The following is a 26,438-nucleotide window of genomic DNA, read 5'->3' on the forward strand; positions in this document are numbered from 1 at the left end:
TTTTAGCGAACTTTTCAGAATTCTGAATAAACTAAATGAAAATTCCCATTTTGCTCTTTCTACTTAGTGTATATTTATTATTTTCTAATGAAGAACATCCTTAAGCATGAAGATGACATAATATTTTGAACACACACACACACACAATTTTTTAAGCCATTAAGATCTACAGCCCCCTAAACATTGTTTTTGTTGTCGGTCAGTCACCAAGTCGTGTCGATTCTGTGACCCTATGGACTGTGGCGGCCAGGTCTCCCTGACCCTTACCCGGGATTTGCCCGAGTTCTTGTCCTTCACATCAGTGATGCCATCCAACCATCTCATCCTCTGTGACCCTCTTCTCCTTTTCTGCCCTCAATCTCTCCCAGCATCAGGGTCTTTTCCAAAGAGGAGGATCCTGGCGGGCTACAGTCTGTTGGATCTCAAAAGAGCCAGACACGACTTAGTGACTGAACAACAGCAATGACATGGCCTTAAGAAGTAGGTACTATGATCTGCATTTTTGAAATGAGGAAACTGAGGCTCAGAGAGGTGCACTCACTTCCCCAACATCACACAGCTTTGTTGTTGTAACTATTTAGTCCCTAAGTCATATCTGATGACTTTTTTTGAGACCGCATGGACTGTAGCCCATCAGGCTCTTCTGTCTGTGGAAGTCTCCAGGCAAGAATATTGGAGTTTGGTTGCCATTTCCTACTCCAGGGGAGCTTCCTGACGCAGAAATTAAACCCAAGTCTCATGTTTGGCAGGCAGATTCTTTACCACTGAGCCACCCGGGAAGCCCATCACATAGCTATTAGAGAATTTTTTTTAAAGTTGATTTTTAATTAGGCAAAGCATGAAGGGTATCTGAAATGTGAATGTGTGTGCTCTAATAATTCTCATTTGCAACCTGAGTGTCTTACTCACTGTGAAAAGTGATCAAATGAAGCAATAATGCCAAATAAGCCTACTGGAATCTTCCTACAGAATGTTTGTCTCAGACAGAAAAGGCTCTGAAAATGTCTACGAATGCAAAACAAGAAACAAAGTTCTTTTCTGTGATAAACTGCAACTGGATCAGATTTGTTGTTTATTTTGTTATTTAACCAATGGTCACATCAGCTTGCTGAGAGTCAGGCATTGTCCGTGGACAGCATTTCTCAAACTTTTTGGACCTGAGGCCACTTTACACTTTTAAAAATCACTGAGAACCGTTAAGAGTTTTAGTTCATATGGGTTACATCTATTAATATTTATAGAATTAGACATTATGACAGAAGGTGAACAAAATATTCATATATTTTAATATTTTCAATCTTTTTAAATATTAAAACTCTTTAATATTTAATTATAAATATTAAAGATTTATAATATCTTTAAATATTCATTTAAAGATAACAAGCCTTAGCCTATGGCATGTCAAACATATCGCTGTTTATTCTCAGATGCCACTGCCTCGAGTGATTTTCAAAAAGCGACTTGAGGAACTTGCCAGGTGGCACTAGTGGTAAAGGAAAGTGAAAATGAGAGTCGCTCAGTCGTGTCCGACTCTTTGCAACCCCATGGGCTCTGTAGGCCAGAATACTGGAGTGGGTAGCCTATCCCTTCTCCAGGGGATCTTCCCGACCCAGGTGTCAAACCAGGGTCTCCTGTATTGCAGGAAGATTCTTTACCAACTGAGCTATCAGGGAAGCAAAGGTATCAGTGGTAAAGGACCCGCCTGCCAATGCAGGAGACGCAAGAGACACAGGCTTGATCCCTGATTGGGAAGATCCCCTGGAGAAGGAAATGGCAATCAGTCGGACACACGCGTGTGCACACACACACACACACACACACAGCTGTGGTCCAGGGGTTAAGACTCTGCCCTTCCTCTCCAAGGCGCACAGGTTTGTTCCCTGGTCAGAGAAATAAGGAAAAAATATTGAGCGGGCTTCTGCCTTATCTCCTAATAGTGGCTAAAGAAGACTAACAAAACACGTGCGTGTGTGCTGTCACTCAGTCGTGTCTGACTCACTGCAACCCCATGGACTGTATCCTGCCAGGCTCCTCTGTCCATGGAATTCTCCAGGCAAGAACACTGGAGTGGCCATGCCCTCCTCCAGGGGATCTTCCTAACTCAGGGATTAAACCCAGGTCTCTTATGTCTCCTGCATTGGCATGTGGGTGCTTTGCCACCAGCGCCAGCTGGGAAGCTGGGTAAATGTTGCCTGCCACCTCATAAACAAAGGATGTGGCAGCCACCAAGTCAGCACATCACAGTCCCCCTGACAGTGAGCCCTGAGGGAACTCAGGGTAGAAACAGAATGCCTGCCATCAAACAGTCAGCTGCTACAGCCGCCCTTCTCCCCAGCAGTGCACTCAGAGACCAAAGATGGACAAGAATAAGACACTGACCCTAGATAGCTAAGGAGCATAGCAAAGGAATGATTTCAGGGAGCAGACTCTTGCATCTTACCATACACAGAAAAGGGCTAAATTCCTTAACTTTAGGTATTTGGTTTTCTTTAATTGACAGTTATCTCTGTTTTTGGCTTCCCAGGTGGGTCGGCTCAGTAGGAAAGAATCTGCCTGCCAATGCAGGAGAGGCAGGAGACTTGGGTTCAATCCCTGGGTCAGGAAGATCCCCTGGAGAAGGAAGCGGCAACCCACTCCAGTATTCTTGCCTGGGAAATCCCATGGATGGAGGAGCCTGGCGGGCTACAGTCTACAGGGTCACAAAGAGTTGGACATAACTGAGCACACACACAATCTGTTTTTTAAATTTTATTTTTATCTATTTATTTGACTGTGCTGGGTCTTAGTTGCGGCACACAGGATTTTCAGTCTTCATTGCGGCACGCAGGATCTAGTTCCCTGATCAGGGATGGAATCCGGGGCCCCCGCACTGAGAGCACAGAGTCTTAGCCACTGGACCACCATATTTCACAGTAATCTCTTGATGTTTTGACTACCTAGTCTTCATTGCAAAAACTCCTATATATCCTGGCTCCCCCACTCTTTGCTTCTTTGAAGCATCTCTCACTATATGAGATGCCATGTCTTTGGCTTAAGTCCTCAGTTTTGTCCACCAAATAAAGCATAATTCTGAGTTTTTTTGTTTTTTTTTTTTTAAGCGACAGCTACTTACCCTTTCCTGATCATTCCCTCAGGATTCAAATCTAAGATAAAAATCTGGCCTAGGTCTTCATTTGGGACCTGGCTACTAGAATCAGGAATTCTTCCTGATGTGATCAGCTCTGGCCAACAGAAGATCCAGGGAAGCAAAGAAGTTTTTGACTGTAAGTTTCTCTCTCTCTCTCACACACACACATAATACAATTGCAAATAACAAAAGATAAACCATCTGACAAAAGTGACTTAAATGGCTTTTTGTTCTTTTTTTTTGTTTAAACAAAACAATCCAGAAATCAGAGGCTTCCCAGTTGAAGGAGCCAGGATCTTTCTTTGTGCTCTGTTATATTCAAAGTAGGCCTGGCACTCTTGGCCGTGAAATGGCTGCAGCAGCTCCAAGCATCACACTTGTAACTAAGCCAAAACAGAGGAAAGAAAAGCAGACGTAGCCCTTCTGGAATGTTTAATTTAGGAAGGACAGCTTTCCCAGAGGCCTCCAGGCAAATTTCCTCTTGTATGCCCTTGGCCCATGGCCTTCCCTTGAACAACGATTGAAAAAGAGAATGAGGGGGGTGCCTCATTCTCAATGAGGCAATGGTTGCCTGCTGTCTCAACAGATCAGAGTCCTGGTACCAAAGCTGATGGCTGCTGGACAGGCCACAAATGGAGTCTACCCACTAGTCCCACAGGGTCTCCCCCAGGATCAGAGCTCAGGCATACCCCAAGTTACACACTGATCAGATAACAGAAGAAAGTTAGAATCCAGAATCCAGATCTGTAGCCAGTTATGCCTGGCCCTGCAGGGGCAGCTCTGAGTGTCGAAAGATCCTTTCCAGGTCAAACTGGAAGCCAGGACAAGGGTCCAGGCAGGAGACAAGATCTGAGCTGAAGCCAAGAAGACAGAGTCTGGGGAAAGAGGACAGGGCTGGGGACTCAGAGGCTTTTGGGGGTAGAAGTACAGTGCAGAGGGGTCTGGCAGAGTGACTGGAGTGTACAGTGGGGCTGTCCTGCAAGATGGGGATGCGGGTCCCTTTTTAGGGAGGGAAGATGTTAAGCTCAATTTGTGACAAGTGGAAAAATCTCCCCATCTGAGAAACCATCAGGACTCTGAGGGTTTGGATTGCTGGGCTCTTGAAAATGAAATGGGTTGAACATGTGGGTTCCTGGTTAAGACGCTAGAGCCGCTGAATTGCTTCATTGAAGATGAAACTTAATGTCTTGTTCTTTGGCATTTTATTTCAAAATCGCAGCTAGGGGAAAAAAAAAAAAAAATCAACTGTAGCACCGGGAGATCTGGCTTGAAAACGGAGATGCAGATTTGGGGTCAAAGTGTATCCCTGACCCACAACACGGAGCAGCGGGGAGTACAGGTCCCCAAGGCCTGAATGGCGGGGCTAGGGGCCAAGACGCCTGGGTCAGGCCCTTATGGCTTTGGGAGTGTAACATGGGGGCACCGGAGATCCAGGCGTCCGAGCTCCCCCGTCTTTTACTTCATATTGCACTTCAGGTGAGTCATTGGTACGGAGGTGAAGGTCCAACAGGGGCTGGATGCTACAGGTCGGTGGTCCGTGGAGTGGTCCAGCGTAGCCCAGAGCATTACACCGGGAGCATCCATTCATGGGCTTTTGATCCGTACTATAGAATAACACAGGCGGAGGTGAGAGGAAACCACACTACAACTCCCAGCAGGCCCTGGGGCATCCTAGCCTGAGCGCCGGCAAAGTTACGCCCCAGGGCCTCACGGGAAATGAGGCCACTTCCCGGAAGCCCACCGAACGTGGCAAAGGTGGCGCAGAGGCCCAAAGGAGTTGTAGTTCTGCAAAGAGGAGTTCTTGTAAGGCCCTGAAGGCTCGGGGGAAAAGTTCTTCAGCTGAGAAAACCTGGATAGGCAGGAGGTGTAGTTCTCGGTCCAGATACTCTGGAATTTACAGAAGCTCACAGAAAAGGAGCTCCAGTTCCAGTGCCAGGAAAGGCCAGATAGCTCGGTTCAGACGTATGAAAGTACCTCCAGGGGCTTATGATAGGAAACGTTCTTAGGCCACAGAGTCGGGGCAGAGTGCAGAGGCTGGTAGGAGCAAGATTCTCAAGCCAGCGGAATAGCCCAGGGCTCCTGGGGATCTCTGGGACTTGGAACTCAGTGGCCAGAAGGTTGGCTTCAGGTCCCGGAGGCTCATGGGAAGGGAATTTCTCAAGCCAGGGCTCCCGAGGCTCACAGAGAAGCACCATTTAGTCCCAAGAAGTGTTCTAGGCCACAGGGCCTTGAGGAAAGCAAACTCAATCGGAGGCCCAGAGGCCAATGGAAGGAGCCATTTTCAGCTGGTGGGACTATGGTGGGGGAAGGGAAGCCTCAGTTCAGAGGCTAGTGGGATGTGAACTTCTCTTGGGCAACCAAGCATCCAGCCCAGCTCCCAGCTGGTGCACCTCACCTGGATCGCCTTCAGTTCCTTGTGGAAGCGGAGGATGAGCTGGGGCCCGTTTTCCATGGTGGGAATGTGGAAATGCTGGGGAAGAAAGGGTGGTAAGAACGGGCCCCCACCCCCTTCTTCTCCGTGACGGTCCAAGCCGGCCCTTCCTCACGCTCTAAGCTGGCCCTTCCTCACCTTGCCTTGGTACAGGATTTGGTGCACGGGGCAGACCTGGCAAGCAGTGCCTGAACCGAAGACTTCTCGGACCCGGCCATCCTTCAGCGCCTGCAGGAACTCCTTCATGGTGATCTTACGCTCTACCACTCGGAATTCACCCTGCGGGGTGAGACACAAATAACCTCTGAGCCCGGGGGGCTGCTCTGCTCCCCGCTCTGTGTGGATGGTGAAAAAGAGCCATGCCATTGTGCCCAGTCCCCTCCACCACCCCCAATACTCCAGTCCTGCAACAGAGGAGTACCGCATCATTCTGGCCACCCGAAGACAGCATGCCCTCACCCAGGTCCGGGCCAGGTCCAGCAGACTCTGTCGGACTATTCCAGGTAGGATGATGCCGTCCAGTGGGGGGGTCACCAGTTCCAGCACTGGGTCAGGTGGAAGAGAAGGGGGAGGGGGCGTGTTACCTCATACCATCCCATCCTCTTAGGAGCCACCCCACTCACAGCCAAGCCCCAAGACCTGCAGCCACTAAGAATTTCTGCTCCCGCCCACTTCCGCCCAGCCTGGGGTTGGTCATGGGTGGGCTCACCCCCGTCCTCATAGGTCCAGAAGACGAAGATGTTCATGGTGCCCACCTCCGTGAGCTCGTGATCAGGCCCATACAGCCAGAGGACCTGCTCGCAGCCCTTCTTTTGTGCCTCCTGCTGCACTAACACGGTGGGCCCGTAATTCCTGGCGGACAGCAACATGGTGGACCAGGTCAAGGGACCCCCAGCCTTCCCCCGACGTGGCCCGATGTGAGTCTTTCCAGACCAGCGCTCATCCTGCTCCCGCCCCATTCACAAACAGCTGTGACGTCATCTCTGAGAGGCTTACTGAACCTCCAGGCTGGGTTTCAAGCCTTCTCTGGGCTCTCGCGATCAACTGGCCACCTCAATGCTTTCCCGTTTTGCCCTGATTTAACACTCACTGTCTCTCACCCAGAGCTGACCTCGCACCTCGTCTGCTCACAAGCCTCTCGGGGCTCCCCACTGCCTCTAGGACAAGATCCCAGCCCTTCAGTCCAGTGTTCAGGGCTGGGCCTGGTCTGGGACTACCTGTTAAGCCTTTTGCAAAAGCCAGACTTATTTTTCTTCTCTGACAACTTCGGTGACTCTGCCCCTCCCCCCTGTCTCCACTGGTGTGTTCCCAGGATTTGAAATCGACCCACTTCGGTATTCTTGCCTAGAGAATTCCACTGATGGAGGAGCCAGGCGAGCCACAGTCCATGGGGTCGTGAAGAGTCAGACATGACTGGGCGACTCACATACACACCACTTTTGTATTCAGGAAACCATCTCCAGCCTACCCATCGGACCTCCTTTGTGAAGACTTTCCCATGTTCTGGTCATTTCCATCAGAGCACGTGCTGCCCTGGATACTCGGGCTCCCACCAGCCTGGGAGCCTATGGAGGGCAGGGCCCAGATCAGACTTATCTGTGTCCCCAGCTTCACCCAACATAGGGGTTCGGTTCAGTTCAGTTCAGTTGCTCAGTCGTATCTGACTCTTTGCGACCCCATGGACTGCACCACGCCAGGTCTCTGTGTCCATCACCAACTCCCGGAGTTTACTCAGACTCATGTCCATTGAGTCGGTGATGCCATCCAACTATTTCATCCTCTGTCTTCCCCTTCTTCTCCTGCCTTCAGTCTTTCCCAGCATCAGGGTCTTTTCAAATGAGTCAGCTCTTTGCATCAGGTGGCCAAAGAATTGAAGTTTCAGCTTCAACATCAGTCCTTCCAAGGAGCACTCAGGACTGATCTCCTTTAGGATGGACTGTTTGGATCTCCTTGCAGTCCAAGGGACCCTCAAGAGTCTTCTCCAACACCACAGTTCAAAAGCATCAATTCTTCAGCACTCAGCTTTCTTTATAGTCCAGCTCTCACATCCGTACATGACTAGTGGAAAAACCATAGCCTTGACTAGACCGACCTTTGTTGGCAAAGTAATGTCTCTGCTTTTTAATATGCTATCTAAGCTGGTCATAACTTTCCTGCCAAGGAGCAAGCATCTTTTAATTTCATGGCTGCAATCACCATCTGCAGTGTTTTTGGAGCCCAAGAAAATAAAGTCTGCCACTGTTTCCCCATCTGTTTGCCATGAAGTGATGGGACCAGATGACATGATCTTAGTTTTGTGAATGTTGAACTTTAAGCCAACTTTTTCACTCTCCTCTTTCACATTCATCAAGAGGCTCTTTAGTTCTTTGCTTTCTGCCATAAGGGTGGTGTCATCTGCACATCTGAAGTTACTGATATTTCTCCCAGCAATCTTGATTCCAGCTTCTGCTTCATCCAGCCCAGTGTTTCTCATGATGTACTCTGCATATAAGTTAAATAAGCAGGGTGACAATATACAGCCTTGACGTACTCCTTTTCCTATTTGGAACCAGCCTGTTGTTTCATGTCCAGTTCTGTTGCTTCCTGACCTGCATATAGGTTTCTCAAGAGGCAGGTCAGGTGGTCTGGTATTCCCATCTCTTTCAGAATTTTCCACAGTTTATTGTGATCCACACAGTCAAAGGCTTTGGCATAGTCAATAAAGCAGAAATAGATGTTTTTCTGGAACTCTCTTGCTTTTTCCATGATCCAGTGGATGTTGGCAATTTGATCTCTGGTTCCACTGCCTTTTCTAAAACCAGCTTGAACATCGAGAAGTTCACGTTGACCATCAGGAAACTTCAACGAGATATGTTTTGAAAGGATCTGAATGAACTCCCAGCTGGGGCCACACTTGCTGTTCCAATACATCCTAAGCCTGCCCTCTGCCTTATCCCCATCCTAACCCTCCTTGCCCTGCTGAGCTGATGCCCTTGGCAAGACAGATAAATCCACAGGAAGTCCACAGGCAGGGTGGTGGATGCCAGAGCCCCTGGGCATTATGGGAGCTGAGGAAGGTTGGGTTTTCAGGGGAGGCTACCTGGAGGAGAGACCAGTGAGCTAAGTGTAAATTCGTTTCTAGAGACTTCCCTGGGGGCCAATCTGAGTTTCTCCACCGGACATCCAAAGACACACCCTGTGTCTCTGACGCCCAGTGCACCAGACCCTGGGGTGGGCAAGGGGCTACTTACCCTCCCAGCTTGTAGTTGCCGACCCCACCCACCCAGGCCCGGATGAATGATGGATCTGCCAGGAGGGAGACAGGTTTCAAGGCATCTCCAGGGAAGTAGGCGCCCACAGGGCTGAGAATGACGAACAGGAGGGCTCGAGTAGGGTGGCCGACACCTAGCGAGGGCTGTGATGGGCGGAAGGGGACATCAGGGACCCAGGAATCCAGGCCCCCAACCCTTTCCCTGACCCAAGCCTAGGTCCCCGGCCCTTCTCCTTCAGGAAGGCAACCCGCCCCCCAAGTGTGGCTCCCCAGCCCCCAGAGCTGGCCCACCTCGTTCCCGATCAACACGGGCCGAACGTAGAGGCTAGTGCCCATGCTGCCAGGGACCCAGTCCTGGTCCACTTCCACCAGCCGGCGGATGCACTCCAGCAACTCAATTTTGTCGAAACTCTGGGTGGGATGAAGATGAGTCAGGGTACCCTCTTGACCCTGGCCCCCGCCCATGCCCCCTGCCCCACCCTCCTTGGGCGGCCGGGGGCCCCTCACCGGTAGGCAGAGGCGGAGGGCTGAGCGCAGCATCCGTTCCATGTTGAGCCAAGGTCGGAAGAGGCGCACGCGCTGGTCCCCACCTTTGAATGCCTTCATGCCTTCAAAGAGCTGCAGAGACAGGCAGGGCAGGAGGTCAGGGTTCAGGGAGACAGCTCACCCAGCCAGGGAGAAACGGGCTGATACACAGGGATACAGACACAGAAAAATACAGTGAGCAGGGAAGAGATTAACCCACTGAGCACAGAGAGGAGGAGAGAGAGCAAAGATCCAGACAGACCAGGAGAGGAGACAGCAAAGGACAGAAGCCAGAGAAAGCAGAACAGAGAGGCCCAGAGCAAGGAGCACACTTTTTTAAACCCTTTCCATGTTACTGGGACCATTTCTCAGGAATGAAGATGACATGGAAGTTACCTGTTTATTTATTTGGCCACACCACATGCTTTGTGGGATCTTAGTCCCCCGACTAGGGATTGAACCTAGGTCATTCGGCAGTGAGAGCTCAAAGTCTTAACCACTGGACCACCAGGGAATTCCCAGAAGTTATCTTTTTAAATAGCCTTTTTGTGTTTTAGAGAAATACTTTAATAGCCATGGATGAAATCATACAATGTCCACCCAGATGGCCAATAGGGAAAAGATGCTCAATATCGCTAATTATTAGAAAAATGCAAATCAAAACTACAGAGAGGTACCACTTCATAGGTCAATATGGCCATCATTCAAATGTCTACAAATAACCAATGCTGGAGAGGGTGTAGAGAAAGGGACCCCTCCTACACTGTTGGTGGGAATATAAATTGGTGCAACCATTATGGAATACAGTAAAAACAACAACAGTAAAAAAAACAAAAAACAAAAAAAATAGAGTTGCTGTATGATTCAACAACCCCACTTGTGGGCATATATCAGACAGAACTAATTCAAAAAGATGCCTGCACCCCTGTGTTCATAGCAGTGCTATTTACAGTAACCAAGATATGGAAGCAATTTAAATGTTCATCAACAAATACATAAACCACTAAAGAACCACCCTCCTAATCCCACCAACCCCAGGTAAGTTCTTGGTGCATAGTAGGTTTCTGTTGACTGACTGAATGAATGAATGAATGAAGAATGCAAAATAAAAATAATTGGAGTATTTTGGGAAAAAATGTAAAAATAAGGGCAAGAGGTAAGAGTGGGAAGCTGCCTTATCACATATGAAAACAGATTATGAATCTACAACACTTGAAGTGACATTGACAAATGAACTGACAGATCAAACAATGCAAGAGACTAGAAAGTGGATTATCGTATAGCTGAATCACTTTGCTGTATACCTGAGACCACCACAATGTTGTAACCCAACTGTATTTAAGTAAAAATTGTACAAAACATGATCAATTCAGTTAAATGGTGCTGAACAACCAAATATCCATTTCTGGGGGGGAAAAATTAAGTTGGATCCCTACCTCATACCGGAGAAGGCAGTGGCACCCCACTCCAGTACTCTTGCCTGGAAAATCCCATGGACAGAGGAGCCTGGTAGGCTGCAGTCCATGGGGTCGATAAGAGTCGGACACGACTGAGCGACTTCACTTTCACTTTTCACTTTCATGCATTGGAGAAGGAAATGGCATCCCACTCCAGTGTTCTTTCCTGGAGAATCCCAGGGACGGCGGAGCCTGGTGGGCTACTGTCTATGGGGTCGCACAGAATCGGACACGACTGAAGCGACTTAGCAGCAGCAACAGCAGCTACCTCATACCTCACATCAGGAAAATTTTCAGGTTTAAATGAAATTTCTTCTATAAGCAATAAAGGAAAACACAAAAGGACCATTTTATATTTTGAATTGGGGCTGGTGTTCTAAATATGACAAATCACAGAAATCAAAAAGAAAAGACTGCATAAAAATAAAAATAAACAAACTGGGTAGAAACTTTGAACTCACATCACAAATGATTTATCTTTAATACACAAAGTACTCCTACAAATAAATGCAGAAACCCACTCTAATAGAAAAATCAGCCAAGAAAATGGACAGTTCACAGGAAGGAACTAAAAATGGCTCTTCCATTGTGAAAAGATGGTCAACTCCATTCATAATCGGGGGGAAAAGGCAAATTAAAATTACCTTGAAGTACCTTTAAAAGCACTTAGTACCTTTAAAAGCACTTTACAAGACATCTAAAAGTTTGACAAGGGTCATCCTGGGAACAGGGAAAACAGGCCTGGCTGGTAAATGTGAAAATTGACACAGCTCTGTCACAACATCTGTCACAGAAGATATTGATGACTCAACATCTGTCAGCAATCACAAGCACATACAGCCTTTGAGCCAACAGTTCCAGAAATTGAAAGGAGAGATACATTTGCTTTTAAGGGAAGTGAAGTGTTTGTTGGTTTATTGCAGTGCTGTTTATAATAGCACAAGACTGGGAACAACCTAAGTGTCCAGCAACAGGTGATTGCCTAAAGGAGGCATTTTTAGGATGGAATACTACACAGCAGCAGAAAAGGAGGACAAAGCTCTTCAAGGGCTGCCCAAGAATCTCTAGGCTACATTAAAAGAAGGAAAAATGAAAGTGTTCGTCACTCGGTCTGTCTGACTCTGTGATCCCATGGACTGTAGCCCATCAGCCTCCTCTGTCCATGGGATTCTCCAGGCAAGAATACTGGAGTGGGTTGCCATTTTCTCCTCCAGGGGATCTTCCCAACCCAGGGATCGAACCCGCATCTCTTGCGTCTCCTGCATTGGCAGGCGGGTTCTTTACCACTGTGCCACCTGGGGAGCCCTATGTAAGAGCTATCATGAAAGACATGGTTTTTTGCATGCTCAACCCCTTCATCTTCACTCACTCTACTAAAGAAAAAGTACTTGGTCCCCAAAAGTACTTTTGTCCTCCAAAAGTACTGTTGGAGGACATCCTGTCATGCTGGGCTGAAAGGAGAGCCAAATAAATGGTGATCTCCAAAAGCCACCTTCCTGGGGGCGGGGCTCTGTAGACACGTCCTGACCATCCATCCTTTGTATCTGTTCCCCACGCTGGGTCTCCTCTGCACAGAACTGATCCATTTGAATCAAATGTCCAGAGTAGGTGGGAAGAAAAACCATCAAAATTCTGAAAAGAAAAGAGGAAAAAAAAAGGGGGGGGGCGGGTGGAACATGCCTAATGTTGGAGAACGACTCCATAAGGGACAAAAATCAGTCAAAGTGCCAACCAGCTACAACTGCAGTGTGTCCCTCCAAAATTATGCAACAAGTAAAGCTTCTTTGGAAAAGACTTTGCTTTCAGCCATAGCTTGAAGCTGGAAACTGGGTCAAATGTCTCCTTCATCTCTCTCCTCGTGGGCCCTCACCAAGTCCCACAAAGCCAATCCTCCTCTTCCTATGTCCCCATATCGGCATGGTCCAGTGGTCTACATGGTCACCCGGCTAAACCACTGGGCACAGTCCTCAGCCCTCCCTGCCCTTCTCTAGCCCAGCCGGTCAATCCCTAGTATCCCTGAATTTCTCTGCCCCATCCACTCCTGGTGATCCCCCTGGCTACGACCTCAGCTCATCCTTTACATGGCCTGAGAAGGGTCTTACTCTACCTGCTCTGTGCCTGCTCAGAGCCCTCGGAGCTCCCAGTGCCCTTGACAAGGTCCCAGCTCCTCTGGGGTTCTGATGGCGTCCTCAGCCTCCCCGTAGCCTCCAACCCCACGCTTCCCTCCCAAATATACCAGGCTCTTCTTTGGACTGTGTCTTTATACTGATGTCGCCTCTCCCACTAAGAGCCTCAGCTCCCCTCTTTGCCAGGAAAGACCCCACTTTCGGTCGAATCAGAGGTAGGGTGGGCATTCCTCTTCTGGCCTCCCACAATACCTCAGCTGCCTCCATCAGAGTCCAGATCCCCCTGGGTGAGCACCAAAGTGTGGGGGTTTTCAAGTGAAGGAACTGGGTCTGCTCATCTCTGGGGACCTGGCATCACCCAATAAATATGGGACTTGGAACATGACAAGCCTGAGAAAAATGGATGAGGAGTGCGTGGAAATGAGAAACACACAAAAAGCAAACCCAGGGAGGTAGACCCAGCAAGAGACTCAGCAAGATGGAAGAGATGCAGGGAGAGGCAGGGGAGGGAGGGCAGTCGCCCTGCCACCTGCAGGGAGTAGTGCAGAGCGGAGCAGGCCGGGTGCAGCGTGAGGTTCTGGAAGGGCTGGATTCGGGGCTGGCCCCAGCCCTTCTCCTGATTCCATTCCACCATCAGCATGTGGTCGGTGAATGTCTTCCCGAACAGCAGGGGCTGGCTGGGGTCAGGCTTCTTATGAGGCTCCTGTGTCATTTCCAGCTGCAGGTCAGCAGCCTGAGAAAAGATAGGCATCCTGGAGTCTGACCACAGCTTCCAATCTGAAAAACTACAACTCCCAGGAACCCCTGGGGCTGAGAACCAGAGAGAAGAAGGATCTGTAGTCCCAGAGGCTCCTGGGACATGCAGTTTCATCTCTTTTCCACGGCCTGATGGCAAGCAATTAGGCTAACCCATTGCCACCCACCTTCACCTTCGGACCCTGGATCTTTTGGAGATGCCTAAAGCTAGCTCCCAGCCCTTGCCTCCCTCAGACCCACTGGTCCAGGCCCCCAGCCCCTCTTCCTTGAGATCCAAACCCTAATCCCCACTGTCACCTTGAAGCTGGATGAGGCATATCTTCTGGAACCACACAGAAACCAAGGAACAGGGAGAAATCTGGGGATCCAAATCTGAGGGTGGGGACAGAAGTAAGAAAGGTGATGAGACCAGGAGACAGAGAGCGCAGGGGGTCCTGGCACCCATCTTTTCCACAGTCTGCACTGGGGATGTTCTCGGGCATGCTCTGTCCCAGGCCCAGTGCTTCCAGGCCAGGTCCCTTCCCCTGCCCTGATCAGCATGGAGCAGGAGATCCCCAAGGAGGCCAAGTCTGCTCCCTGCCCCCACAAGGGCCATCTCAATAAAGAGCTGAATCGGCTCCCATCCCTTCCTCCAAGCTGGGGCAAAGTCAAATACAGGCACCTCCTACCCCAGGGAACTTTGGCCCCAGCCCTGCCTGAGCCCAGATCAGACAGAGGACGACAAGAGAAGGTGTGCAGGTAAGTGAAGGCCTCCCCGGGGGAACTCAAATCCTGAAAAGAGTTAGAAAAGAGGAGGGCCCATAGGTCATGCTCCCCCAGGGCCCAGGGCCCCAGCCCTTCCTATTACAGACCCTGGATTCCAGGCCCCCACCTCAGGATCCAGACCCCCAGCCCCCTCTGCCCTCAGACCCAGAATTGCAAGTCCTTCCCTTTGGGGTATTAGATCAACTGGGCTCAGCTTACTTGAGGCCCCAGTCCCACACCCTGCTACTGCTGCTGCTAAGTCACTTCAGTCGTGTCCGACTCTGTGTGACCCCATAGACGGCAGCCCACCAGGCTCCCCCGTCCCTGGGATTCTCCAGGCAAGAACACTCCAATGTATGAAAGTGAAAAGTCAGTCATGTCCGACCCTCAGCGACCCCATGGACTGCAGCCTTCCAGGCTTGTCCGTCCATGGGATTTTCCAGGCAAGAGTACTGGAGTGGGGTGCCATTGCCTTCTCCGAGTCCCACACCCTGGACACCAGCAATTCCAATTCCCTATGGTTCCCAGGGCTGTAGGGAACTGAGGGGCAGCCACATACACTCAGGGACCACCCCAGTCATCGAGAGACACTGCTCAGATGAACGCTTCCCCTGTGGTCCGGCCCGAGGCCAGCGGGGGAGAGAAGGTCTGTCTTCGTCTAGCAGGATGGCCTCTCCCCCACAGTCTCTGACCTCGCGATACCTCTTTCCTCAGCCCAGTGGGAAGGCAGCTGTGATGAGGTTTGGCAGACAGAACAGCCTAGCCTGCTCCTGCCCTGTGAGCTGAGGGAACCGAGAACAGATGTGAATGGCCGAAGTCACTGGTCAGTAGGTGAGTCATGGTGAGACGGGGGCTGTGGGTTTGCAATGTCCTAAAGTCTAGGCCATGAAGTCTGAGGAGTGGTCCTGGATGTTATGAGCACTGGAGGGCTACTGGGATGATCGGAGTGTGGGTCCTGGGATGGCCTCTAGGTGGCGCTCTCTGGCTTGACCAAGCCAGGGCCGGGTTACTGGCCAGGAGGGGGACAAGACACCCCCGGCATTGAGATAACACCAACTGGCAGGGCGGAGGCAGGCAGCAGGTGGACAGGAAAGCAGCCCTCAGAGGAAGGCAGAAAGGAAAAAAGTAGAGAAGAAGAATGAGAAAAAATAAGAGACAAGGAAGTAAAAGACACGGACATTAAGGAACAGGAATCCAAGGCCAAGAGAAGTCAAATTAGATATGATCATAGAGGGGCTCAGCAATAAAGAATCTGCCTATCAATACAGGAGAGCTGGGCTCAATCCCTGAGTCGAGAAGATCCCCAGGAGAAGGGAATGGCAACCCACTCCAGTATTCTTGCCTGGAGAATCCCATGGACAGAGGAGCCTGGAGGGCTACAGTCCAGGGGGTTAAAAAGAATCAGACAGGATTGAGCAACTAACACTTTCACTTTCATACAGAGAGAGGGGGAAATCCCCTGGAGGAGGAAATGGCAACCCACTCCAGTATTCTTGCCTGGGACATCCCTTGAACAGAGAATCCTGGCTGGCTACAGTCCATGGGGTTGCAAGAGTTTGACACAACTTAGTGACTAAACCACAACCACCATATATAGAGAGACTGAGACAAGACACACGAGGGAGGGAAATTCAGGCATGGTAAAGCCTGGAGAAATCAAGAAAAAAAAAATACTGAAGGCAAGATGAATTGAAGCCATAAGAGAGAGAGAACAAGAGAAAGGAGAGTAATAGATCAAGACCCAATGTCGGGGGACAGCACAAAGTGAAAGGGAGGCCTAGGGAAATGAGGAGAGACTAGCAGAGACAGAGTGATGCCAACACCTGGAGAGAAACTACCTCAGCAATGCTTGGAGACAGAGATATCCAGGAGAGACAGAGAGGAGCAGGAAAACACACCCACAAGGCAGAGAAAAGGTGCCAGGCACTGTTTCCAGGAGATTTTAAATCTGTACTGGCCATAGAGACACTGTCACACTGGGAGAAGCTGCCTTCACCCTCCCAGGATATTTTTCTGGGGGCAGGGGTCTCACCTCCCCTCAGGGAAGGTGCTCCACCACCTGATACCCCAAACCATTGGGGGATTGGGCCCCAAGGAGATCTCAGATAATCCCTGAGCTTTAGGGACATAGAGTTGTAAAAAGCTCTGGGGCTGAATTAGGAAATGAGAAATAGTTGGAGTTGGGGTGGCGTATGCACAGAGCAGAGCTCTATAATATGATGGAATCTCCACTGACCCCAGCACTCACAGCCCAAGGCTGTCCTACCACCACGGCCCAGGAGTGTCATCGTAAAGTCAAGATTGTCCCAGACACAGCCCAGGCTGGTCTCCGTCTCAACTCAGAAAGGAAACATCTGTCCTGCTATCCATCAAGCTAAGAGTCCCATATAAAGTCAGGTACAAAGTTAACAGGAACCATTTTTCCCAACGTTAAGCTGCAGCTGTCAAGGGTTATAAAGAATCCCTTCTTCGAGTTGTTATTGTTTCCTTCCTCACTGAGAAACCCTGTTCTCTCAAATCACAGGCTCTCCGAAGCTCTGCCTGTTGACATGTATCAGTAAGAATGGAGGGTCCCACTCACAGCAGGAGAATCTCTGTCGCTGACAATGAGGTATTAACTCTATTTTCAACCCTGGCGCAGAGTTTCAGATAAGGGGTTTCCGGGCACAACATTCTACCTCTATCTTTAGTGCCAAGAAAATAGGGCCTTGGGTCCTAGTCCCAGTCCAGACCTGAAACTGAACTCTGCCTCCATCCTGCTCCCACACCTAGAGGGTCTGGGAATCTTATTCTGGCGCCCCCAAAGTCTCCCTTCTCTCCTAATCCATCCCGTCACCCCAGTCCCATGCTTCTCCCATTGCCGTCTCCTCTTCCATATATCCATCCCTAGAAGTCCCATCTGGGTCCCCCTTCCCACCGATTACTTCTCTCCCTTCATCCCCATTAAAGCCTCGTGCTCCTTTCTAAGGGGCCCCCTCCTCCTTGGCTCCCTGCAGCGGAACCTGAGTGCGGGAGTACCTGCGCCCCACCGGATGGGCCACCGGCGAGTGGTCCCGGAAGTGCGCCTCCCCTAAGAGCTCCCCAGACCCCCGGCACTGGGCCGCGAACCCACCTGCCTCAATGCCGCTGTAGCCATGGTCTGTGTGGTTGGTATCTGTGCCCGCCCAGGGCGCGGCCCGGGATAAAGACGTTCCGGCCCCGCCCCGCCCCCTCCAGTGGGATGGTTTGTCAGCCTAGCACCCTAGGCGGGCCTGGCCTTCCCAGTTGCAGGGCGCCCGCGGGGAGCAGGGCCCTACCGCAGAGCGCATGCGCTAGACCCCGCGAGCAGAAGGGAGTAACTTGAAACACATCTTCCTTCCAGCCCCGACGCTAGAGTGTGCATTCAGCGGTTTTCAGAAATGCATTTTAATAGGTACAGTACCGTGGTGGAGAGCTAAAGGGAAAAGAAGGGAGGGGTGGGGAGCAGAAATCTTCACATATCGCGATTCTTGGTGAAAAACCACGCAATTAAGGTCGGTGGGCGCAGATGTTATGTAAAAATACACTTTTGAAGGGAAAGGACTCTGAAGAGGGCGGCAGATAGGGATGAAGGGAGAGCTTGACTCTGTCCGGATACTTCCCTGTTGGAATATAGGTTTCCTTTCCAACCAGAAGATATACGTGTACTCTTGGTAACTTTTTAAAGAGATAAACACACAAGAGTTCACCATGCCTCCTTCCAGCCCTTTTCATCAGGGACGCCTGAAATTGTTCAGTTCCTGGTGGGCTGCCGTCTCTGGGGTCACATAGAGTCGGACACGACTGAAGCGACTTAGCAGCAGCAGCGGCAGCCAGTTCATCAATGAGCTTCAGTGAGCAGCCTCTAGGCAGGATTCCCTGGTTACGCCCCTTCAAGATTGTCGCCCCAGTTTCATGACCCCCAGAGGCAGACAGTCGATTACAGTCCCTGCTGAGTGCGTGCGTGCTCAGTTGCTTCATTTGTATCCGACTGTGTCCATGGGATTTTCCTGGCAAGAATACTGGAGTGGGTTGCCGTGCTCTCCTCCTTCTCGACTCAGCAGGGATCGAACCCGCTTCTCCTGCGTTGCAGGCGGATTATTTACCCACTGAGCAACTTGGGAAGCCCTACAGCCCCTCAGGATCTCTCTAATCGCTAGCAATTCAAACCTGTTTCAGTGTTCCCTATATCGTGCCCCGAGGTCACCGTGCGCACCCCCTCCCCAAATCTTCCGTGGTCAAAGTTCCCCCATCTCCTGCACCCAGGTTACAGTGACACCAAACTGTTGTTCCTGTTGTATCCTCAAACTCCGCTCCTTAGGTCACTGTGTCTGCGTAATTCGACCCTGAGACATTTTGTTCCCAATTTCTGGTTCCCCAGTACGAAAAGCCACAGGCCCGGGCAGTCAGATTCTGAGTCCTTCCCCGCAGGACGTCTCCTTGTTTTTCTTCCCACCTGCCCAGTCCTCCTCCCCTACCACCTAGGCTGGAGCCGCAAGGGTGCGGCGCCCAGGCGGCTCCCCGCCTCCGCCGCGGCCAATCAGGGATTGCGGCACACACCCCCGCCTCGGCCAATCCCGCAGCAGCGATGCAGCCCCACCTCCCCACCCGGGGGACTTACCCCCGATGGGGCCCCTCGCCCCATCTGGAGGGGGCGGCCAGACTCCGCTCCCTCCCAGCCAGGGAGTCCACACCGCCTAGTTCCCTCCTCCTCAAACCCTGGAGTCCAGATCCCAGCCCTTTCTCCCTCTGACCCGGGAATGTCAACCGCCTAGCTTTCTCTTCCCTCATTATTTTTGGTGCTGGGCAGCCTCCTACTCCGCTGCAAGCGAAGTCAAAGCTCCTTTCCCCTAAGGGCCAAGAATAAAGTGGAGGCCTGTTTGCTTAACCCCCTCCATTATCTCCTAATTAGAGCTTAACTGACTCTCCCTTGCGGGCCTTTTTAATTAGCTCGCCGGTGAAGCCAACCTGCAATACTTTTCCCAGGAGCCCTGGGCTGCAGTCTCCTGCCGCAAGGCCTGCCGGGAGTTGTAGTCCCTCGGGTCTAAGCCACGCGTGGGAATGCGTGGGAGCTGGGTGGGGCGGGGTCGGGGGACCCGGTCCTGGCATGGTAGGACTCATAAAGGGTCGGAAATAAATGCAGTGATGCCCTCCTCCTCCTGGTTGCAAAGTGCTTTTATGGGAAACTGTGGGGTGGTTTGGCACATTGGTGAGTGGTCTGAATGTCTACAGTCGGGGCTGGGGTGGGTGGAGTGCTGCACTTCAGAGGCAGAGGGTGGAAACTGGGATTTGGGAGACAGAGTTTGGGGTGGGAGAACCCTCATCAAGGAGGCCCAGGTGGAAATGTGGGAGATCAGGAAGGGGTGGTGGGGGCCTCCGCCAGGGCGGCCTGGCCTGCCTTGCGCCCATACCCCAGCTCCGCACCCCCGGTCACGAGCAGCTCAGTCCCCGTGCAGAAGGTGGCTTCGGAGGCCAAGAACACAGCAGCAGCCGCCACCTCAGCTGGCTGGCCCATGCGGCCCAGGGGCTGGGGAGAGACAAGGGGGAAAGGAGAGTCACGAGGAGCCCCCACCTGACCTCCACGCCCACACCACCTCGACCCGGGCCCCACTCCTACCTGGGCCAGAGTGCCCTCTCGGATTGTAGCAGTGGGGTCAGGTGTTGAGGCCGCCAGCTCTTCCCACAGAGGGGTCCAGATGTTTCCAGGGGAGATGCTGGGGTGGGGGAGCAGAGGAGGTCAGGGAAGTCCAATGCACACACTGCCCCTTGGGCTCACTCCCTCAAGAGGCTCTCAACCCACGTGAAGCTGCTCACCAGTTGACACGGACGCCATACTGACTCTCATCCAGGGCCAAGGCTTTGGTCATTGCTGTCACTGCCCCCTGCAGAAGACGGGGCATGGAGAAAGTTCAGAGGAAATGAGGTTCCTTCTGCGGTCTCCTCCCATCCCTGAAGGAGGGCATGGCAACCCACTCCAGTATTCTTGCTTGGAGGATCCCATGGACAGAGGAGCCTGGCGGGCTATTGTCTACGGGGTCCCAAAGAGTCAGACACGACTGAGCACATGACCTGGCACGCATGCACCCAACCAGGGGGCGTCAAGCAGGGGCATCGGAAGAGGGAAGTCACACTCTCTCTGCAGGTTGCCTCCGGCTGCACCAGGCTCTGTTTCCTGGAAGGCCAGGTGGCCGTGCCTCAGGCCATACCTCAGGGCTGAGACACCTGGAGGAAGGGGCAGGGTATCTCGGCGGTGTACCTTGGTGGCCACGTAGGGAACCGCTTGGGACTGGCCAATCGCCCCGACCAGGCTGGAGATGTTGATGACATTTCCCCGGCTCTTGCGCAGGTGAGGGAGGGCGAGCTGGGGAGACAGAGAGCGGAGTAAGCCGCCCAAGCCCCTGGATCTCCCCCCAGCCCCGTTGAAATGCCTCCTGGCCATCTCCCTGAGGTGCTCACGAGCGGATCTGGGTGCCTTGTACAGACAGCAGCCAGGGCTCCAGGGCACATTCTGTGGTTTGCCCCGTGGTCTCTGAGTAGCAGCCCTTGAGGAGTCTGTCTTTATCTGAAAGGAATTTTTCTTTCTTTTTCTTTTTTTGGCTGCACTGTGCCTTCGTTGCTGCAGGCAGGCTTTCTCTAGCTGAGGAGAGTGGGGGCTACTCTCTCTTCTCTACAGGGCTTCTCTTGTGGTGCACGGGCTTGGTTGCCCCAAGGCATGTGGGATCTTCCTGGACCAGGGTTCAGATGTGTGTTTCCTGCACTGGCAAGCAGGTTCTAAACCACTGGACTACCAGGGAAGTCCTGGGAAGGATCCTTTTGTCTCTTGGCCTGCCTGCCTCTGTCTGTCTCTGCCTCCCCCTTCTGTGTCCCTGACCCCCTCTCTCAGGGTCCCTGTGCCTCTCTCTCTAGCTCTTTGTGTATTACTCAAACTCCTGTTCATTACAAGATAGGAAAATGAAAGATAGACCAAGATGGCTGCATATGTTACAAAAAAAGAAAAAAAGGGAGGAATCCCTTTTATACATGAAGGGGAAGATAAGTTTCTCTGAGTTTCAGGGAAAACTCTGGTCCAAACGTGACATGGCAGACCTTCATGAAATGAACTCCCTACTCTGCCAACCCTGCAAGCCCCTGGCCACCCGGAGGTCCCTAAACTAACTCTCAACTCTCTCTCCCTTTCCTTTTCTCTTCACTCCAGTCTGTCTCTGCTCCTCAGTCTCGAATGACCTTGAGTAAATTCCAATTCTACCCCTCTCCTTGCTTGCTTTGGGCAAGGCCCATTCCTATCGCTAAAGATTGATTAATGGGTACAAGGTGGCTCCCCCCAAGGGATACTCAGAATGGGAAGCTAATCTATTCCCTCTCTGTATCACCCCACCAGCTCTTGCAGACCTCCACTCCTTCACAAAACAGCCTCTGCCCCATCCTCAGTGCTGTATCTTCAGATATTCCCCCAAGTGTTCCAACCTTAGGGCCTTTGCACTTGCTATTCTCGCTGCCTGGAATGTTTTTCCTGATATAGCATGTGACTTATTCCTAGGGTGACCAACTCTCCCCAGTTTGTCCAGGAGTGAAGGGTTTCTGAGGACACAGGACATTCAGTTCAGGGCTGAAAGGGGATAGTCCTATCCCCTCAGCAACTTTAGTGCAAATGTTACCTCCTCAGTGAGGTTTCCCTGACCATTCTATTTAAAACATCATATTTTTTTTTAAAGGATGGCTAGGTGTCCATCTCTGTAAGAGTCTGGCTTATTAATCCCAAGTGGCCATCCACACATACATTCAACATGCTGTGACTTTCTTTTTTGGCAGCACCTCAGATCTTAGTTCCCTGACCAGGGATTGAACCCACACCCCTACAGAGGAAGCACGGAGTCTTAACCACTGCACCACCAGGGAAGTCCCTACCATTCTATTTAAAACTGCAACCTGCCTATCCCTGGGTCCCCAGCCATTTAACTCCCTCCTCTCCCCGACCCTGGCAAGGTGAGGTCCGTGGGAGCTGAGCCAGGCTTATTCGCCACCTCATCTCAGCACTGGGCACACAGCTAGTGTTCAATAAATATTTGTCCCGTACTCCTGTGGCCCCTCTCCAACCCTCACACACACTCCTCCCCAACCCCTCCCCACATGCTGGCTCCTCCCCCACCCCTCCTGCCAAGGTCACCTATGCCTGTGTGTGGCTACATCAAGGACCTGCTAGTCTCTTATCAGCCTGACCTCTGCGCCTCCCTCCCTTGGACAACCCGACCTAAGAGAGCCTGGCTCACTCAGCAGACACAATGTAGCCTCACCCTGGCCTGACTCCATTTCCCCTAAATGTTGGGGTTCCTGGGTCCGCTTCTTGCCTTCCCTGCTCTGCCATGGGAGGCCCACGTTCCTGGGTTTCCATGGGCACCTCCTAAGTCTCCCTCGGAGCCCCCTTGTGGAGCTGGATCTGCCACCTGCGGGCATTTACATCTCTGTGTCTCAAGGGCAAAACTTAAGTGTTGGGTCCTCCCAAACCTGCCCCCATCCCTGGCCCCCAGTCTCTGCCGTGGGGTCCACTCCCACTCAGCCTCTCAATTCAGAGTCTCAGGAGATGTGTGTGGGGGGGCTTCAGGAGACTCCCCCTTGGGTCCTCAACTGACCCATCACCAAGGTGCTCTTAAATCTCTACAATTCCCTAGCTCACTAATTCATTCAACCAACATATCATGAGGACCTACTGTGTGCCAGGTAACGGGGTAAAAGCTGGGGATACTGCAGGAAACAAGCCTGGGAGAGATTTCTGCCCTCATGGAGCTCAAGTTGCATGGGGAGGCAGCCAGAAGCAAATGCAAGTGCACTGTGGAATGTTCTAGAGTGTGTTTGGGCTTCCCAGGTGGCTCAGTGGTAAAGAATCTGCCTGCCAAAGCAGAAGACTTGGGTTTGATCCCTGGGTTCGGAAGATCCCCTGGAGAAGGAAATGGCAACCCACTCCAGTATTCTTGCCTGGGAAATCCCATGGACAGAGGAGCCTGGTGGGCTACAGTCCATGGGGTTGCAAAGAGTTGGACACAATTTAGCGACTAAACAACAAATAAAGAGTGTGACTGGGGACATGGAACCAGAAGGAGAGCAGGATAAGGGAGAATGGGAGTGTTGGGCTGGGTGCAGTTTCAAACAGGGTGCCCGAGTGAAGGCTTTGGGAAAGTGCGTGTATGCTCAGTCATTTCAGTCGTGTCCAACTCTTTGAGACCCCATGGACTGTAAGCCTTCAGTCGCCTCTGTCCATGGGATTCTCCAGGCAAGAATCCTGGAGTGGGTTGCCATTCCCTTCTCCAGGGCATCTTCCTGACTCAGGGATTGAACCTGTGCCCCCTGCAGTGGAAGCACGGAGTTCTAATCACTGGATGGCCAGGGAAATCCCAGATTTGAGCATTTTGAGTCCAGGCTTGAGCTGTGGGCATCTCTTAGAGAAAACCATGCCAGGCAGCAAGAACACGGAGTGCAGAGGCCCTGAGGCAAGACCAGGTGGGGTGTGTTTGGCAACAAGAAGGGCATTGTGGAGGTAAGTGACATCAGAGGAGCGATAGGGGTCAGATTGCGTGAGGCCTTGAAATGCAAGTGCGCAAATGCAACCGCCTCCTGATGTCAGTTCCTACCCCACTCTGCCCTCTGATTTCTTCCTCATACAAGAGCTAGAGTGGTCTGTTAGTAGTAACGATCTTAGTATTCATGGGCTAACATCATCTTCCCGGCTGGCACTAGTAGTAAACAACTTGCCTGCCAATGCAGGAGTTGCAAGAGACACGGATTTGATCCCTGGGTTGGGAAGATCCCCTGGAGGAGGGGCCTGGCAACCCACTCCAGTATTCTTGCCTGGAGAGTCCCATGGACAGAGGAGCCTGCTGGGCTACAGTCCATAGGGTCACAAAGAGTTGGACAGGACTGAAGCGATGTAGCATGCACATCACCTTCTTGCTCAAATGCTTTCGATGCCTCCCTGCTGCTCTTGAGGTGAAGACCAGATGCCTCAGGGATTTCCCTGGCGGTTCAGTGGTTAAGTCTCCACGCTTCCAAATGCAGGAGGTGCAGGTTCTGTCCCTGGTCAAGAAACTAAGATCCCACGTGCCACTCAGCATGGCTGAAAAATTAAAAAAAAAAAAAAAAAGACCAGATGCCCCAATAGGGCCCTCCAGGCCCCGTGTATGTGCCCCTCAACCCCTTCGTGCACCAACCCCTTCCCTCAGCCTTGGGTCCTCAACAGACCAAGGCACTCTTGAATCTCTACGATTCCCTTGCTCATTAATTCATTCAACCAACATTTCATGAGGACCTACTATGTGCCAGGTAACAGGGTAAAAGCTGGGGACACTGCAGGAAACAAGACTGGGAGAAACTTCTGCCCTCATGGAGCTCAAGTTGCATGGGGAGGCAGCCAGAAGCAAATGCAAGTGCACTGTGGAATGTTCTAGAGTGTGTTTGGGCTCCTAATTCTCTCTCAGGGCCAGGCCTCTGCACAGCCTATTCCCTTCCAGGAATGTCTGCACCTCTGTGTACCTCCATTAGGGACCCACCGGACTCTTAACGGCCTGACTGCCTCCCCTTCAGACACCAATCTCTCCCACCTCTCCCCGAGTTAACATCTCTCATCTTTCATTTTCTCCAGGAAGCCTACCAGGACTTCCAGAACACACTCACTCATATAAACTCCTCTCTTGTTTATTTGGTAACACTTGGCTGCCCTGTGACTATAAACTCCACAAAGGCAAAGACCACGTGGTTCACCCCGCAGCACCTACAAATGCTTGCTCAGTCTTTGATGAGTAAATAGATAAATGAACGGATGGGTCTCTAAGAACCAATCCAGCTCTGAGCGCTTACGATGGACACTCCAGTGCTCAAATGCCTTCCGTGAACACCCTCCTGACAAGATTCTCTTTCCTTAACTATATAAACATCCCAACCTCCTCTGGCATTTTCTCTAACCTGGGGAACGGCTAACTTCGCATCAGAATTCACCAGGGAGGTCAAAGACCCAGAGATTCTGACTCAGGAGGCCTGGGCTGGGGTCCCAAGAATCAATATTTATAGAGCTTACAAGGAGGCGCTTCCCTGGTGGTCCAGTGGCTAAGACTCCAAGCTCCTAATGCAGGGGGCATGGGTTCGATCCCTGGTCAGGGAGCTAGATCCCTCGTGCCACAACTAAGACTCAGCACCGCCAAATAAACAGGTAAATATTTTTAAAAATAAATAAAGGGCTTGCAAGGGATGCTGGTGGTGATCCTGATGGTGGTGATGAAGGTAGTGATGATGATGGTGGGAGTATGATGCCAATGATGTTGAAGATGGTCATGATAATGATGGTAAATGATGATGGTGGTGGTGATGGAAGTGATGGTGATTAAAATGATGGTGAAGGTGGCCATCATGGTGACGATGGCTATGATGAGGTTAATGATGATGATGATGGCAATGGCAGTCATGGTGGTTATGGTTATGATGACAGTGGTGGCAAGGGCAGCAACTTACGCATGTTGACAAATTTCTTTGCAATAGGCACTGGGATAGAGGCAAAAACAAGCAGACAAAAGTCTCTGCCCTCTGAAAAACCAGAGGCAACAGGCAGACTTTGGAGCTTGGTGTGAACAAATCAACTGTTATTAATAATAAGACATTTGGGAACAACTAGGTGAAAATCCCATGGATGGAGGAGCCTGGTGGGCTGAAGTCCATGGGGTCGCGAAGAGTCGGACATGACTGAGGGACTTCACTTTCACTTTTCACTTTCATGCATTGGAGAAGGAAATGGCAACCCACTCCAGTGTTCTTGCCTGGAGAATCCCAGGGACGGGGGAGCCTGGTGGGCTGCCATCTATGGGGTCACACAGAGTCGGACATGACTGAAGCGACTTAGCAGCAGCAGGTGACTTTAAATAGGGCTTGGGCATTAAATGGTATTAAGAAATTACTGTTCATTTTCTTAGGAGATCTAATAGTAATTTGGTCATGTAAAAAAATCTTAATTTTAATTTTTAACATGAAGTCAAATTTTTCATTGTTA

At 51.2% G+C, this 26,438-nt stretch overlaps 2 protein-coding genes and 1 long non-coding RNA gene across 3 annotated transcripts in view; 1 reads left to right on the forward strand and 2 right to left on the reverse strand.

Annotated features, from left to right (window-relative positions):
• Window positions 1–4,312: 4,312 nt before the first annotated feature.
• Window positions 4,313–18,992, reverse strand: BCAT2 (branched chain amino-acid transaminase 2, mitochondrial). Its single transcript, XM_010849574.1, has 11 exons — window positions 17,529–18,992; window positions 13,970–14,044; window positions 13,446–13,649; window positions 9,316–9,426; window positions 9,100–9,219; window positions 8,789–8,952; window positions 6,268–6,410; window positions 6,018–6,103; window positions 5,697–5,837; window positions 5,523–5,597; window positions 4,313–4,731 (listed from the first exon to the last, which is right to left on the reverse strand). The coding sequence occupies exons 1-11, from the start codon at window positions 17,550–17,552 to the stop codon at window positions 4,693–4,695; spliced, it is 1,182 nt and encodes a 393-aa protein (XP_010847876.1). The 5' UTR covers window positions 17,553–18,992; the 3' UTR covers window positions 4,313–4,692.
• Window positions 14,338–17,551, forward strand: LOC104995624. Its single transcript, XR_826070.1, has 4 exons — window positions 14,338–14,410; window positions 15,131–15,247; window positions 16,941–17,027; window positions 17,413–17,551. It is a non-coding gene; the product is annotated as an uncharacterized LOC104995624 (long non-coding RNA).
• A 581-nt stretch (window positions 18,993–19,573) lies between the features above and the next one.
• Window positions 19,574–26,438, reverse strand: part of HSD17B14 (hydroxysteroid (17-beta) dehydrogenase 14) — a 21,524-nt gene continuing 14,659 nt past the window's right edge. The window contains exons 6-9 of the mRNA XM_010849573.1: window positions 20,670–20,774; window positions 20,228–20,295; window positions 20,031–20,127; window positions 19,574–19,940 (exon numbers count right to left, since the gene is read on the reverse strand). Coding sequence (XP_010847875.1) covers window positions 19,767–19,940; window positions 20,031–20,127; window positions 20,228–20,295; window positions 20,670–20,774 — 444 coding nt within the window. The 3' untranslated portion in view covers window positions 19,574–19,766. The remainder of the gene's footprint in view (window positions 19,941–20,030; window positions 20,128–20,227; window positions 20,296–20,669; window positions 20,775–26,438) is intronic.

Source organism: Bison bison, unplaced genomic scaffold (assembly GCF_000754665.1).
Source record: "Bison bison bison isolate TAMUID 2011002044 unplaced genomic scaffold, Bison_UMD1.0 scf7180017864285, whole genome shotgun sequence".
NCBI classification, from domain to species: domain Eukaryota; kingdom Metazoa; phylum Chordata; class Mammalia; order Artiodactyla; family Bovidae; genus Bison; species Bison bison.

Excerpts from the sequence above, each read along its gene's own strand:
- BCAT2 (XM_010849574.1), bottom strand. The coding sequence starts at position 17,552 with ATGGCTACAGCGGCATTGAGGCAG. Across the intron at positions 13,650-13,969 it reads ATGCCTCATCCAGCTTCAAG|GCTGCTGACCTGCAGCTGGA; the intron begins GTGACAGTGGGG and ends ATCTTTTCTCAG. Across the intron at positions 8,953-9,099 it reads CCGTGTTGATCGGGAACGAG|CCCTCGCTAGGTGTCGGCCA; the intron begins GTGGGCCAGCTC and ends CGCCCATCACAG.